This window comes from Pomacea canaliculata, linkage group LG1 (genome assembly GCF_003073045.1).
Source record: "Pomacea canaliculata isolate SZHN2017 linkage group LG1, ASM307304v1, whole genome shotgun sequence".
Taxonomy (NCBI): domain Eukaryota; kingdom Metazoa; phylum Mollusca; class Gastropoda; order Architaenioglossa; family Ampullariidae; genus Pomacea; species Pomacea canaliculata.
Window position 1 is genome coordinate 21,503,594 of NC_037590.1, and position 14,666 is coordinate 21,518,259.

A 14,666-nucleotide genomic window follows, 5' to 3' on the forward strand; every position below is an offset into this window, starting at 1 on the left:
ATATATTAAAATTGCAGGTGTGTAATGTTGCACGTGGGGATGAGTGTGCTTCTTACGAGGTCTGAATTTATGTTTGCGATAGGGCACACACGGACTGCGCATGACTGCAGAAAAAAAGAACGCAGAACAAAGTAGATAAGGGAGAAAAATCAAACAAATAAAGGAAGAAATAACAAAACAAGAAAAAAAAAAAAAGCAAGAGAGAAGGAAACAAAAAAGACAGACAAAATTTCTCAGATGCTTTTAGTCATGAATGATTTTTTTTTTTACTATCTTATGTCCATAAATGTACATTTTTGTACTCGGCGATTTCAAGCTGTTTGTCTTGCAGACTGGAATAAAGAGACAGTAAAGCTGCACGCAGACGTATCGCTCAAAGGGGCGCCAAGGAGTCCCCCCAAACTAACAAAGATGCCCTTGTGAGCTTCAGCATCAACTCTGGTTTTGCAGTTGTGGCCCCTGCTGCCAGGAGGCAGGCGAGACCGGTGTAAAGGGATGCGCCGTGGCTCGTCAGGCCCCAGGACTGCGCAATAATGCATGGTGCCTGCCACCTCCGGACCGCCATCACTGATCGAAGCCAGGAGATCGTGACAAGGCAATTACCGGGGAAAGTCAGGGACCCCCGGCACCTCCCGCTACCTCCACTGCAGCTGGCCTTCCTGAACTCCAGCAGCTGGGTTACATTTTTTTCCCTTAACCGTGAATATTGTTGTCTTGATAACTTTCAAGAATGAATGTCAGAGGAGACCAAGACCATTCCCCCTTCATTAATTTAACCTAGCGATTACCATAGAAATATTTTTTTCACATCATCACAGATTTTATTGAAAAATGTCAGTAGTTTTTTTATGTCTGCCAATCCTAGGACGAAAATTATTTTGTTCGAATGATTTGAATGGACTTTATCAATGTTATGCATACTTTATGCTGAGTTTTTTTTGTTTTGTTTTTGTTTGTTTGTTTGTTTGTTTTCTTGTTTGTTTGTTTTTTTTTTTAAATTTTTGTTTTGTTTTTTGTTTTTTGCTGAGCAGTTCAATCTTAGAAATACTTTGTGTAAATCAAGCCAACGAGTTTCTTGCTTGCATGCCTGTCCATCCGTCTCGGCAGTTACTTGCCTCCGATACATTTTCTACCGCCTTTGGCGTTGCTGTTTCCACCCGTTTCTGTCTCAACATTCATTTCATCTCACTAAGCTCATTTCATTAGAAGATAAAAAGCGTTTAGCTGGGTGGTTTGAAAACACTGCTCGTCAATTTTTGTGGTACAACGAGGATAACGGTAATAAAACTGCTTCTTGAGTGAGTAGTTGTGCCGTGAAAACCTCAACAGACAGATCGATGCAATCACGTGCAGTTGTTATGCTCTCGCACGCATGGTGATCTGTTAATTTCAAGACTCCTCCGAGACTGACATAATACCCGGATTTCTTGCCAGGCTAGCCGATAAATCAGATTAACGAGGAAATAAGATGTCTTTTACAATAACGCAAACGGCTGCAAAACGTGGCCACCTCGCCCCCCGCAATCGTCGTTCCTCAGCCTCAGATTTTGTGCGTTCATCCATGGCGACTGCTTTCTGTTTAGGCTGTCATTATTGTGAGCAATCCGAAGTTTGATTGCAGGGAGAGAAATCTGTTTCTTGGTTTTTTTTTTTTCTTCCTCTCCCTTCCTTGCCAGAGGTCAACTTGATTTTGCTGAGAATTTATTCTTACGCGGATTTAGGTCACGTGGTTTTTCACTCGCCATATACATAGATACTTCATGAACTTGTATTGCTGGACTGCTGGCAGAGGATTGTTTCTAGTTAACTACTAAAATGAGGCATGAGACTACAAAGCTTCCGGTTTAGTCACATTCTTTGTTTAGGCTCGCCGAGACTAACTGGAGAACTTCGCAAGAGACTAAGCGTTGGTCTTGGCAGACAGACAGCAGTCCACCTATACACATCCATGGATATTTCTAACAGAACAGAAAACATTTTCACGAAAACCTAGAGAAATAATAAGAAAGATGTCCTTTGTAATTTCATACCTCGGTAGTCTGTTGAAATATATCTACCTGTCACACTAAAGATAAAATGCACGATACAAAATCAGACGAGGATGAATGATATTCACCAGTCAAGCAGCAATCCGTGAAAACAATCTTGCAAGGAAATCTTGCCTTCAGTTTTCTGCTGTCCTCTTAGACACATAGGTCGATTTTCTTTCTTTTTTTCCTTCTGATTCTCCTCACGAATTCTTCTTACTTTGCTGTTTCTAACCTACACAGGTACATTGTCCGAGTTCCAAATGTAACATATCTGTAACACAAAGCCTCTCTTAACACTAGACACCCCATCCCATAACTCCATTCACACTCCAGTAGCTGTGTCTTTTGAAGCTTGCTGCTTCAATTTTTTATGAGAAGGTGAGGATAAGCTGAAGTATTTCCTCCAGGGCATCCGCCGTTTTCAACAGTTCTTATCTTCTCATTTTCCATTTCCCCTCCCGTCACAGAGTGCTTTGGCGTTTTATTGCACGAAAGACACACGACACTTAAGATAGTTAGAGAAGGGACATTACAGCTTCCAGTTACCATCTCACCCTCCCTCTCCTCCCAGTCTCTCTGGCGGGCAAACGAAAAGTCGTCTTTTGATGTCTGCCAAAGTTTTGGGGGTTCTTTTTGGCGATGTATTGATTTCAGAAGACGATAAAGGACTTTAAAAGAATCAAAGAGATAGGTTCAATCCTTGCTCGCAGACCTCAGTTCAGCTTTGAAGATTTTTTGTGTGATTTTTCCAGTGTTTCGGGAAGAACGGCTCGCACGTGCACGAGAGTTATTGAACTTCTTGGTGCAGGAGGAGTTTTCCAAGTTTTTGGTGGATGTTGACTGTTTATGGCAGTTATGACTACACCCTGACAATGTCGCAGATAGATATGATTGATGAGATCATCCATGAAGATTAAGCAGCATCTCCATGGTGACAGTTAGTAGCCAGGACCTCCGAATGTTGCCGATGGAAGTTAAAATCCAAGCTCTTCATTTGGAGAGGTTAATTCTGACAAACCCACTTGTAGCTGGAGAGTTCGAGCTTGGCACTGACAGATATGAGTCGTTATTTCTTACTGGCAAGCATGGATAATAACTCCATGTATTGACAGATACGGGTGTCGACCTCCCATGCGTGCAAATGTAAGTCATAACTACATGCTGGCAGAGGTGGAATATAACTCCATTATAAATGACAAATCTGAGATTCTATTTGGCTGGCGCAGTGTTTATCGACGACTGCATCCAAGGAGATATTGCGGATATTTAGTGCGATCATGACAAGCGGGAGATGAGGCTCCACCGGCACAGCAGACGAACTCGGAGGTGGACAGAAAAATACCTTAGGCCGCCATATTATGCTGGACTCCTGGGAAATGATTTTATAGACAGATATTTCCATAACAAGAAAGGTTTCGCGACTGTGAGTAGCAACGTTAAACACGATCAGTGCAAAGATCGAAAGATATAAGCACTAGGACAAGTAATTCCTGAAAGTACTTCCATGTCTGAGTTTTTTCATGTAATTTTGTAAAAAGTATCCTTGAATCAGACATGTAAAACATGCACTTCTTCTGATTAGAATTAAAGTTTTAAAAGAGATAGCAAAATAATTAAAGTCAAAATTTTCTTATATGAAAACGAAAGGCAACACATGCAGTCCTTGCGATCATTTCTAATCATTCTGGAAAACATGTTAGTACAATTAAGAATAAGATGAATTATCGAGATATGTTTTAATAATTTTTTGGACAGCTGGACTTTCAAAAGTGTTTCATGAGGTCTCGGCTTTTTATTTAAAGTGTCGTCCAAGATGCACTCAGTGTCCTGCATTTTAACAAATAAGTGATGGTGGCAGTCTATTAGCCAAGCCAACAGCTTTAATGATGATGCACTCACTGCTTCCAAGGAAACAACTATTTTTTTTAGTGGATAGGGTGTTAAAAGTCAGTCCGGATGTGAGTTTTTACACCCGACTTGCACCCTGGTAAGTAAAATGGTGTTGTGGACTCACAGACCTTGCCTGCAGGTCGCGATGAACACAACTGTGAGCGAAACAGTGATTACCCCGGGTGGTGCCACAAAGCGCCATTAGATGTTTGATTACACACTTCCTACCTTCCCTTTGAAAGCCGCTGGGAGACGCCACTATACCTTCTCAGACAAAAAGAGGATCAGCTGGCCCCCATTTTGCTTTTGTCCCCATGCCTGAAGGTCTCTTTGTTGAGACTTCACTTTGCTTGGGCACCGTCCAGGAATCTGGGAGTAAGCGATTGTTGGACACAGAAATTACAGGATGGAGATCATTATCTTTATGGGGAATCCTTCTCCGTCAGGTTCCTGGCTAAAGTGGTGACCTGAGATTGCATGTGACGACCTGAAGTGATGAGAGTTCTTTTCTTATCGTCAAGCCATTCATACTTGGAACGAGCGTGGGCGCACACACTGATGAGCTTAAATTTCTTTACACACGTGCTACAGTTGGACCCGTATGTCCTTAACCTAGACAGACTGTCGATTTGTTTAACAAATGTTTACTCTGTCATAAAAATGTGCAAACATAATCAAGCGCGATAATGGGGGTCAAGTTAAGAAGGTCATTGAGCTGGTGGACTGATGGGCAAAGCTGGTACACGTGGTTGTAGAGAAAAATGAGATTTATTTGTAGTATTGAAGCAGGTGAGAAAGGAGCAGAGTAGATGAGACCTCGTGAACAATAATCTTGAGCAGTCTCTCCACGACAGACGCAGTCTTTCTTCAACAGGCAACAGGAAGGTCTGGGGAGCATCGCACGCAGGGTCATCTCCAGCACCTTGTCACCAAGTCTCGCAGCAACTCCCGGTACTTTGCCACTCATCTCTGTCATTCATTCCATCGCGAATTTCACTTCGCTTACTTCATAGTCAAATGTCTGCACTGTCACTTACCGCAAGTAACCTCGCTGCTCTTGTCCCTCGCATCTCCTTCACATCGCATCGCACTCGCTGAGCATGATGGGTATTGGTCGCTGTGACGTATTGTCAGTAACAATGTTGCTTTAGCAACGAATGTTATCAGTTTCGTGTCGCATTGTTGAGCTTTGACCGCGGTCAGCTTCGCATCATCCTCTCGTCTCTTCTCATTCCAGATTCTTTAAAAGTATCTTGTTGGAAACCGATGAAATCAGACATCGTGCCTTATGTGTTTTCTGACTTACAGGGAAGACAAATAAGTAACAATTATTTAAGTATGGTTGTAGTTTACAAGATCTAAGGACGACATCAACACTAATTCTGCTACTGCTACTACTACTGCTACTAGAGTCTATCTTATTTATCTCTTATCAGACTGTTTCATTTCCCTAGGGTGATCAGGACTGATCAGCAGCTGAGGGCTTTACAAATCGGTTACATGGGTATGAAGATAAGATTGCGAGACACAACAAAAGTATGTAAACTTGGGTTCGTATACTGCAAAAATGATCATTGTACCACCCTGTACACAAGTTCAGTCTACTGATCAGATTTGCGGTGACACCCGCAGTTCAGGCCACCCCATCATGACCAGAACCATCGACCACCAGCCAGACTAACTGCGGTATAAAAGCATTCTATTTCTGCAACATTATTAGCATCGCTACATTTTTGTGTTGTTTAGCCAGGAGGAAGGTAATCGTCCTTTTGTGGCTGGCGATAATCTATATTACCTTCCCACAACTTCCCTCTGTCACTCGCACGTGCACGCACGCGACGGCGTGAGGCGAATTAACGGGCAACTAAGTGCCTGTCCTGCGGGACGACGTGCACGCACAAGCAGCCGCCGTTTGACAAGATAAAATACAGGCTGTTTGAAGTAACCGCGGAGAAGCGGAAGGAAGAAGGTAAATGAATTTTCTACCTTTTCCCGTGTTTGTCGACAGTCTGGTATCCCTGGAGACCTGCTGGTACTCGGAGAGGGACGACTGCTCACTGGCATCGCGAAAACAGCGGAAGAGACGGCTGTGGTCGCAAACGCCAAGCAGCAAGCGCGTGCAGCAAAAACCATGGAAAGTCTGGGCAGTATCAGTGCGAATTTGGCCCTCAGTCGGTCCGCATTGGCCCTCAGTCGCTCTGTATTTGGCAGGCAATCGCTCCACCTTTGGCTCGTATTCGGCACATGGTCGCATGCAATCAGCCGTAAACATTCGTTTGTGTCCACGGAACAGGGCACAAACACCAACACCACCAACAACAACAACAACAACAACAACAACAACAACAACAACAATAATAATAACAACAACAAAAACAACAACAACAACACCAACAACAACAACACCACCACCAACACCAACACCAACAACAACACCATCAACAACAACACCAGCAACACCACCATCAAGAAGATCAACAGCAACATTACTGGCTTTAGCTTGTAGGCCCTCAAGTTGGTTCTTTGTGTCTACTGGGTTTCTTCAAACAACATAAATTCCATCTTATCACCACTGCCATCTCTCACCTACTCTTCGTGTGCATAAGACAAGTGATTTAGAACTGTCCGTATGTGTAACTATGGTAACCGAACACAGCTTCAGGAAATCTTGCTGTATAACATACATCACAATCTCATGCTTAGCTTAAACGGAAATAACATTCTTCCAAAAATACACAGACATATTTATACAGTCATGTAAACTACAGAGACAATTACAGTTGGTCTATCTATATATTTCACTACTTACTTGGACGATACACTTTGTTTCTAATAAAAATACATTCTACTGTTTAGTACTCCAAATTAACATTTAAGATCAAAATAACATTTCGTGCAGAACCTACAATAATACAGTTACATTATTTTATGAAAGCAGAAGATTAGATTGTTAATAATAAACAAAATGAAAAGAAACAAACAGAAGGCCTCACGATATCATAAACACTGGCAGCTTCGGTTCCTTCTGTTCATTGTATTAACAGCTACTGTAAGCAGGCGAGTGTAAATCGTAAAACTCAAGTTTTTCTTGTGATGGTCTGGGAATACTGTCGCTAGGCGACAGCAGGGTGATAGGACATTGCCTTACGCTTGCTGTGTATGATGCATGCAAATTCTTTGCTCGGATGAGTCTCGTGGAAGTGCCGAAGGCCGAGATCTCTTGATCGCTCAAACAGAAAATACGATCAGCATGATGAGCCCAGGGATCACTCCTCTCCTCGCGCGCGTGTAGGTGTGTCTGTGTGTGTGTGTGTGTGCTTGTGTGTGTGCCTGTGTGTGTGCCTGTGTGTGTGTGTGTGGGATGGGATAAGAGGATAAGAGGGAGATAGAATTTTCACAGGACTGAATACTGATTAAAGAAAGAAGCCCATGAAAATACTGCTGGTCAATTTTTTTTTTATCGATGTCTCGTATAGTGAGGTTTAAGCAGTGTTTTGTACAATACACACTATCTCTGTATGACTTCTTATTTGCCCCAAATTTCCATCATTTGAAATTTTGTCTTTTGTGGTGAAAATAGAAAGAATGCAGCTGTTAGAATAATACCAAATATGAAAAAATATTTGACAAAACGAACATGGACTACGTTGGCACAAAACTGTCCTCGAAGATTTTTTTTTTACATCCGCTGCACCTCCCTTTGTCAAACTCAAAATATTAGCTCACACAAAATTTTTAAAAAATCATTTTGTTTTCGGTTGACAGCTATCTCCGAGGTAGCGTTACCTCCGTTGCATATCTGGGTCCCCGGGAGGGTTGGGCGTTGCAACTAACCCTGAATGTGTGCACGAGGATCAATATGGCAAACACGCTTTTGTTGATGTTGCCGATGTCTGTGGACACAAAACAATCAAAAGTCATTACCCTCCTTAGCACCAGTAAGCCCAGAAGGCTTCGCTCATCCTCTGCGCACTAAAACACCGAGGCTTGCAAATGATTACAGAGTGATGAAAGAAGATACTTTGATGAAAAGAATTGACCTGACAAGCTGAGGACACTGCAGTTCACAAGGGTGTTGTCCTGTCAAAACTGTATGTAAAATTCATGATGACAAAACTGTGTTGATCAGCATGGCACCGCAGCTGTATATTACAAGAACAGAACTGTGTACGATGGCCTAAACATTTGGATGTAACCCATGGATGAGAAACTGGCAATAATCTCTGTCATCAGAATGAGATAAAAATTATAGCCGACAAGGTAAAAAAAAAAGAAAAGAAAAGAAAATAGCATCAAACGTTCAAACATGAAAATAAAGATGAAAGGAGAACGGCAAAGGACAGGAAACGAACATTAACCGACTACTGCATAATCGTTGTGGATCAGCATCAACCCGCACGGCAAATTAATGATCTTCAGCCGGTCATTAATCGTCCTCATGGCAAATTAACGGTCGTCAACCGGTCATTATTAACCAGGTCTTCCAACGCATAGAACTTCAGCAGCTAAATGCGGAGAATAAACAGGGAAAAATGTAGCAAAAAAAAAAAGAGAGAAATATTTTACTAGTGTTCTGACTTATTCAATCCCCCTCACACTCCTTTTTTAACTTCCCTCAGTGTCTGTCTATCCCTCCTCTGCACATGCCAGCACGGCCAGAAAATTCACCTCTATTAAAAGAGGGTTAGAAGTTATCTGTCTCTGGAAGTATTTCTTGAGTGCACCATTAGCAGCTATTTTTAGCTGCACGGCAGTTGCAGGACGTGAAGTATGTGTACAAGTGGCGCACGCATAGCCGCAGGATTCCTCCTCCCCTCTCCCCGATCCTCCCATCAACAAACCTTCTTCCTCCCACACGGCTGTCTGCCATGTACCTGGCCACAGACAACCTTGCAACTCCGCCGTGTTCTGCCGTGCACCTTCATCCTGCTGCTCTGAAATGAAATTAATCGGAGTGTCAGACTGGGGTCACCCGGGGTCACAACAACAAACTATATTTAGTTCCAGTCTCAACACTGTAATCTTAGTGTTATGCACCATTACACTATATCCCGCACCATTATAGCATCCTAGCAGTAAGTTATTGTTCCTAGCTCTCTCTCAGAGTTCGTGCAGAATATTCATTTCAAAAATATGATTTTTTTAAGGTTTTCGGGTGTTTTTGTTTTTTTTTTTTAATTTCTCGTGTAATACTTTTAGTCTGGCAGAACCTCTAATTATGAAAAGCCACTTGTACCGAGTGAGGTCTGGGTGGGATCAGTCAGCTATTCTGTAGCTCACACATCGATTACACAAAAACATGATAAACACCGAGTAATTGTCTGAGCGAGGCAACGGTACCCGACGCTGCCATGATTCCCGATGGCGCATTTACAGCCCGCAAAACGAGGTCGCTGTGAGAAAACACTAGAGAGAGAGAGCGGGTCAGTCACTTTTTACTATTAAAAGCGAGAAAGCCATGCACTTCCTGTCTGACATAAACCATTCTCTAGACATTAGACTTTCTTTCTCTTCTCCCTTTCTCTGTCTATCTCTCTTTTTTCTTTTCCTCCATTCATCGCGGCTGTACCCTGACATTGATTCGCGGTTGGTACATCTACATGGAATGCTGGTGGCTGAGCGGTCACCGTGCCCTGCCAGCTGCTATTCTTCCGGTGGCGCCTGAAACTTTGCCAGTGGACCGCCGCTTGGGCGAGAGCTGACGTCAAGTCGAGACTTTGCCGCCGAGTGCTGACGAGGACAGAAAGATCTCCACCTTCTCCACAAAAAACCAAGGGACAGGCTCGCAGGACAAGATGTCCTTCCGAATGTGTTGGCATATCATTAGGGCAAGGGGACCTCCCCTTCGTGGTTCTAGACTATTTTTAGCAAGGGAGGACACCCATCAGCCCGTGCGTGGAGCGGCTTCGCGAAGCCAGTGACGCAGCCAGCGACCACCAGCATCTTCTGCCCCAGCGGTAAGCCAGAGGTTTCTTTTCTCCCGTCTGCCTGCCAAGACTAACGTTCACACGTCTGTTAGTAGCCTGGGTACGGTAACCACGGCGCGCGGTCGCTTCAACTAAAGCATGGATACCATTTGTCGCTTGAGAAGACAGGGGGGAGAGAGAGAAAGAGAGGGAGGGATGAATTGGAGAGAGTGGGCGACAGTGCGGCTAGAAATCGTTTAGCCTTGCGCCATCTGCAGATTCGATTTTTGTTTTCCAGCTTGCGAGAGATGGTGAGAAGAGGGTTTATTTTTCTTCTTCTGTCCGTTCAAAGCAAGCTGTCTTTGATGACAAAAAGGAGGGTGACACGCAGGCTGACTTGGCTTTCGGATGTCACACTATCTTGAAGGAGGAGGTTTGTGAGGACATGGCAATGGGTGTGTGTGTGTGGAGAGAGGGGCAGGGAGCGGGAAATTGATTGACATTCAGGGTCCTGTTTGTTTATCTTTCAATCGGTTTGGATTGACTTTCATGCTTGCCAGCCGCAAGAAGGACAGCGACTCTGTAAGGATGCCTGCATGCAGATAGGTTTGTGTGTACCACGATGTGTGCGATGTGTGGATGTGTACATGCATGTGATAGGACACAAATGATAAATTCTAGAATCAATGTGTGTGTGTGTGTGTGTGAGTGAAAAGGGAACGAGTTTTTCTCAGAAAGAGAAAGGCCAGAGGATGTGGAAATTTGAGAGTATACTGCGTAAGCACAAAGGTAGATATCAACATTAAACAACAATCTATCGATGATGGTACTGTTTTTTTTGCTAGGTTACAACTAGGGTCTGAATATCTTTTTTTAAAAAAGAATAAAACAACACTCATCATTCAAACTAAATATAAAGCTAAATACGGCAGCAGCAACAAATTAAATAAAGGCGAAATTCTGGCATCATCTTTGATATTTCAAAGATCCAGTAATATTTTCAACGAATTTCGTAACCCTGCATCATTTACACTCCTCGTTTGAGTGATTTGTAACCCAAGGAGACAACAGTGATCCAATTTTAAAGATGGAGCTTTCACACGAGGTTTCTTCGTGCTGAAACCTCATCGAACTAAGAATACTCCCACCCTTCGTGTTTGTTCTGATGCACTGTAACCAACACCTCATCAAAGAGATTTCTTTCATGAGAAACTTTTGTTTTCTCTTATTGAAAACTGTAGACGTTCTCGACAATACGATTGGCAGAACCATTCTTGTGCCGAGGCAGAGAGAAGTAAAATATTAATCACTGCTGCTGGCCTGCAGTGCAAGTACTGCACTTTGTGTTTGATCGGTGCCTAGGAATGGGCTGATATAATCCCTTCGCCAACATTAATCATGTTCTTGTGAGGGAGGAAACTGCAATCAATGGAGCATCCTGACCCGAACGGACAACCAGTGAGACATAATGGACAGCAGGGCGATGGGAACGGAAGGGTTAAAGGTCAGCTGTAGCGCAGTGCACACGCTGGACGTGCACACCGGGATGCCAGAGTGGATTTTCAAGGATAACAACAATAAATCATTTTTGTACCACCTTGGCGCGTGCAGTCTGTTGATGTAGTCGCTGAACAATTATGCTGTCACCGGAGAAACAAAAAAGAAAGCAGCGGCACATCACTTTTGTTTCATTTTAATGAATCTCCCCGAGGGAAATTTCTATAAACGATTTTTCTGGCCTTCGGCAAGTGTTTGTCCACCTGTTAACAATTTTCGACCTTTCTGTCTGAACCGATAACTGCAGTTAGCAGAGCAATCTCGTGTGATTTTGCCACCTTGTAAATTATCCCCCTTCTCCCAACCTACAAGAAATCATTGACACGTCAAATATGGTTCTTACCTCCCCTTTACAACCTCTTCGACAAAGTCTGATGGAGTGAATTCCCTCTAGTATGAGCTTTTCAGCTGTTCTTGTTCAGAGCCTGTCAGTCCTTTCCGTACGCTGTCATTAAGTGCCTCGGCAAAATATTTCAATTTCAATGATTTTTTTTTGTTCCAAGAACCTTACATTGATTTTGATTAACAGTTCTCAGAATGCGCAGATAATGTGTTAGTCGCAACATGTCAAGAAAGAAGATAGCAATTAAATGACTTTGTGTTGTCATCGAATAACTGTCATCGCTTTGCCTGAAGACTGAAGAACATTCGTTTGTCCCACTTTAGAGAGAACTCAAAGGTCTTTGGTTCATATCTCGGCTCGGAGCACATTCTCGGTATTTGACTTTGTTCTGAGGCTGGCCATTATGAATTTTCTCTAAGTACTCAGGCTTATATCTCCTTTCTATCATCCTTTTCCCTTCATAGTAAAATCACCTGTAGGCAGAAGGACCAACCAACCACCTACCCACCTACCTACACAGTTGAGACTAAAACCAATGCAAATGCAAACACCCTGAATCATTTTCACTGAAGCAGCCTTCTCTACTCTCTCTCTCCACAAGAAATTATCTATTCATCACCTTCTCAACGCGGTCCGTATAGCTCCATCCAATTTTCATGTATTAAAAGACAGAAATAATGTGGAGATTTAATGATTTTAGAAGTCGAACAAAATTAATGTTTCCAAAGCCGAAGACGTTATCGGTTCTAGAAGATAAAGGTTAATGTTCCTAGGAAGTGAAAAAACACTTACTTTTTGTGATCATTTTGTGTAATGTTTAGTCAAGAACGGATTCTAAAAAAATTAATTTTCGTCGCATTCATCACTTTTAGAAAGGCTGCAGAATATTCCAAACGTCTGCAACATTTTTTGAAACTAGACAATAGCACTTAGAGCTGTCTATGACCTCTGGAAAATAAACACCGAAGCACATGAAAGATCATCTTTAAATCCACAGAAAGACGAGGGGAGGATGGTTTGTGGAAATTGCCTGGTGAAGCTTTTTGTGCAAAAGCTACAGAATTTAATGAGATCACGTGACATCAGTAGTACTGTCAGGTAGTGGACTACTGTGTTTAATATCGCTTGTTTGAAAAGTAAGTTGAACGATAATGTGTAGGGGCAGGGTATGGATGTCAAGACGGAGTAAACATTTGCGAGATATATTGCGCATCGTTACTGATTCTTTTTCTTTCATCGTCCATTTATCCGTCTGTCTCTCCATTTGTCTGCCTGAAAAGAGGCTAAACTTTCATTGTCTTCGGAAGCAAGGCCACTTGGAAGAAAATTCGTTTGAGAATTATTCCTCATGTAGTTGCAACAGTCGTCAGTGATGTAAGACTTATCCAAGCAAGTGGTTGTAACAAATATTATTTATTTAATACAAATCTCTTTATGGTGGCTTCAGAAACTTTGCCAAAAAAGAAAAGAGTCGGAATCAGAGCAGTGTAGCCTGATAGCCACGTGCCAGGAGAAGAACATAGAACTCACCTCACCTCATATCCTCATGGGAACATGTCATCACCTGACTGAAAGAAAAAGATTGCATCGACGGTCAGGCTGCTGTCAGCGATAACATGAATAACACTCAAGTCTGCATTAGAAAGACAAGGAAAGTACATTTTCAGCATGAGGTCTCAAATTTTAAAATAATCCCAAACAGTTCAAAAAGTTTGTATATTTATGAAGATATGGTATGAAGGATTAGTGATTGAACCCACTGTACACCCTGGTATGCATGCAAGTAAGTGCTATTGATGTTAAAAATTCACAGGACATAGATTTTAGTAGACAGTATCGTTTATGTTCACAGGAGTATGCAGTAGTCATCCTTGGAAGCGCCCAAACCAACCAAAAGTGCCTGCACGTGGCCCTCCCCCCGGCAAGCCATGGGGGAATGGGGGTAGGATGGCCCGCCGCTGGTCCCCCTACGTGGTGGAGGAGGACTTCAACATGCTGGTCACGCAGTCCAACCTGTGTGCTGACGTGAGTATAGTGGACAGCTGGACATAGTCACACAAACTGTCACACAGTCTTGCCACTTCCAACTAGTCTGAAAGTCCAAACTCTACGGGGTCGTAGCTCTGCTGGTCAACCCTCGACTTAGGTGGTACACCTGTATTGTTTGATCTTTTGTCCATCATGACTATCACTTGCTGTCTTTCTTGTCTCTAAACTATTGTTCTTGAATGCCAGAGTGTCTATAATCAATGTGTGTGGGGATTGGGAAGTATGCATAACATTATCCATTCTTTGATTGTTCTTTGTTTCTCTTGTAAACCTTGCGCCAAAATAGTTCGCTTGTCCCTGCGATTTGTCCGTAAGACCAACAGCTACCCAGCACGCATGACACAGAGTTAGAGGAAACAGAAAAAATACACTCCTAACAGCCATTGATGTTTTGCTTTAGAGCAGCTTGAAGTGTTTTTATGGGTTTTCGGAATTAGCTGACCGAAGGATGAATTTGCCGAAGCATAAGACCGCGTCTAATGCTAGTAAAAACGGCTTTTGCTCCCAAGCAAAGCTTCCTTTCGTGGGCGGCAGCAAAGGGCAGGTAATGCCCAGCTCTTCACAGCGATGCGATTTGTTTAAAAGGAAAATGACTCCGCTCGAGCAGTTACAACCAGTGGTATTAAAGTGAGAGGCCATTTTAATTCCTCGCCCTCTCACAGCAAAAGTCGCACTTGTGGACTCGAGTGCTTAACCCTGTGTTTCCATATCGAGCAAAGCTCGAGACACCTTTCTGTTCTTAGCAATCAATCAATCATCTAATCAATCATTTTTCTAGTCATTTCATCAACTTATATATTCCGAGAAGGAATTTGAAATGCGTGGCGTTAAGGGTTTTCGGCTTGTGATGAGATAATTGAATATAGATAAAAATTATTGAAAGTCATAGAA

The 14,666-nt window shown here is 42.7% G+C and overlaps 1 protein-coding gene across 1 annotated transcript in view; it reads left to right on the forward strand.

Moving 5' to 3' along the window:
• The first annotated feature begins 9,181 nt into the window (after nt 1-9,181).
• LOC112574569 (rhomboid-related protein 2-like) overlaps nt 9,182-14,666 on the forward strand; it is a 45,378-nt gene continuing 39,893 nt past the window's right edge. The window contains 2 exon segments of the mRNA XM_025255738.1: nt 9,182-9,877; nt 13,579-13,751. Coding sequence (XP_025111523.1) covers nt 13,674-13,751 — 78 coding nt within the window. The 5' untranslated portion in view covers nt 9,182-9,877; nt 13,579-13,673.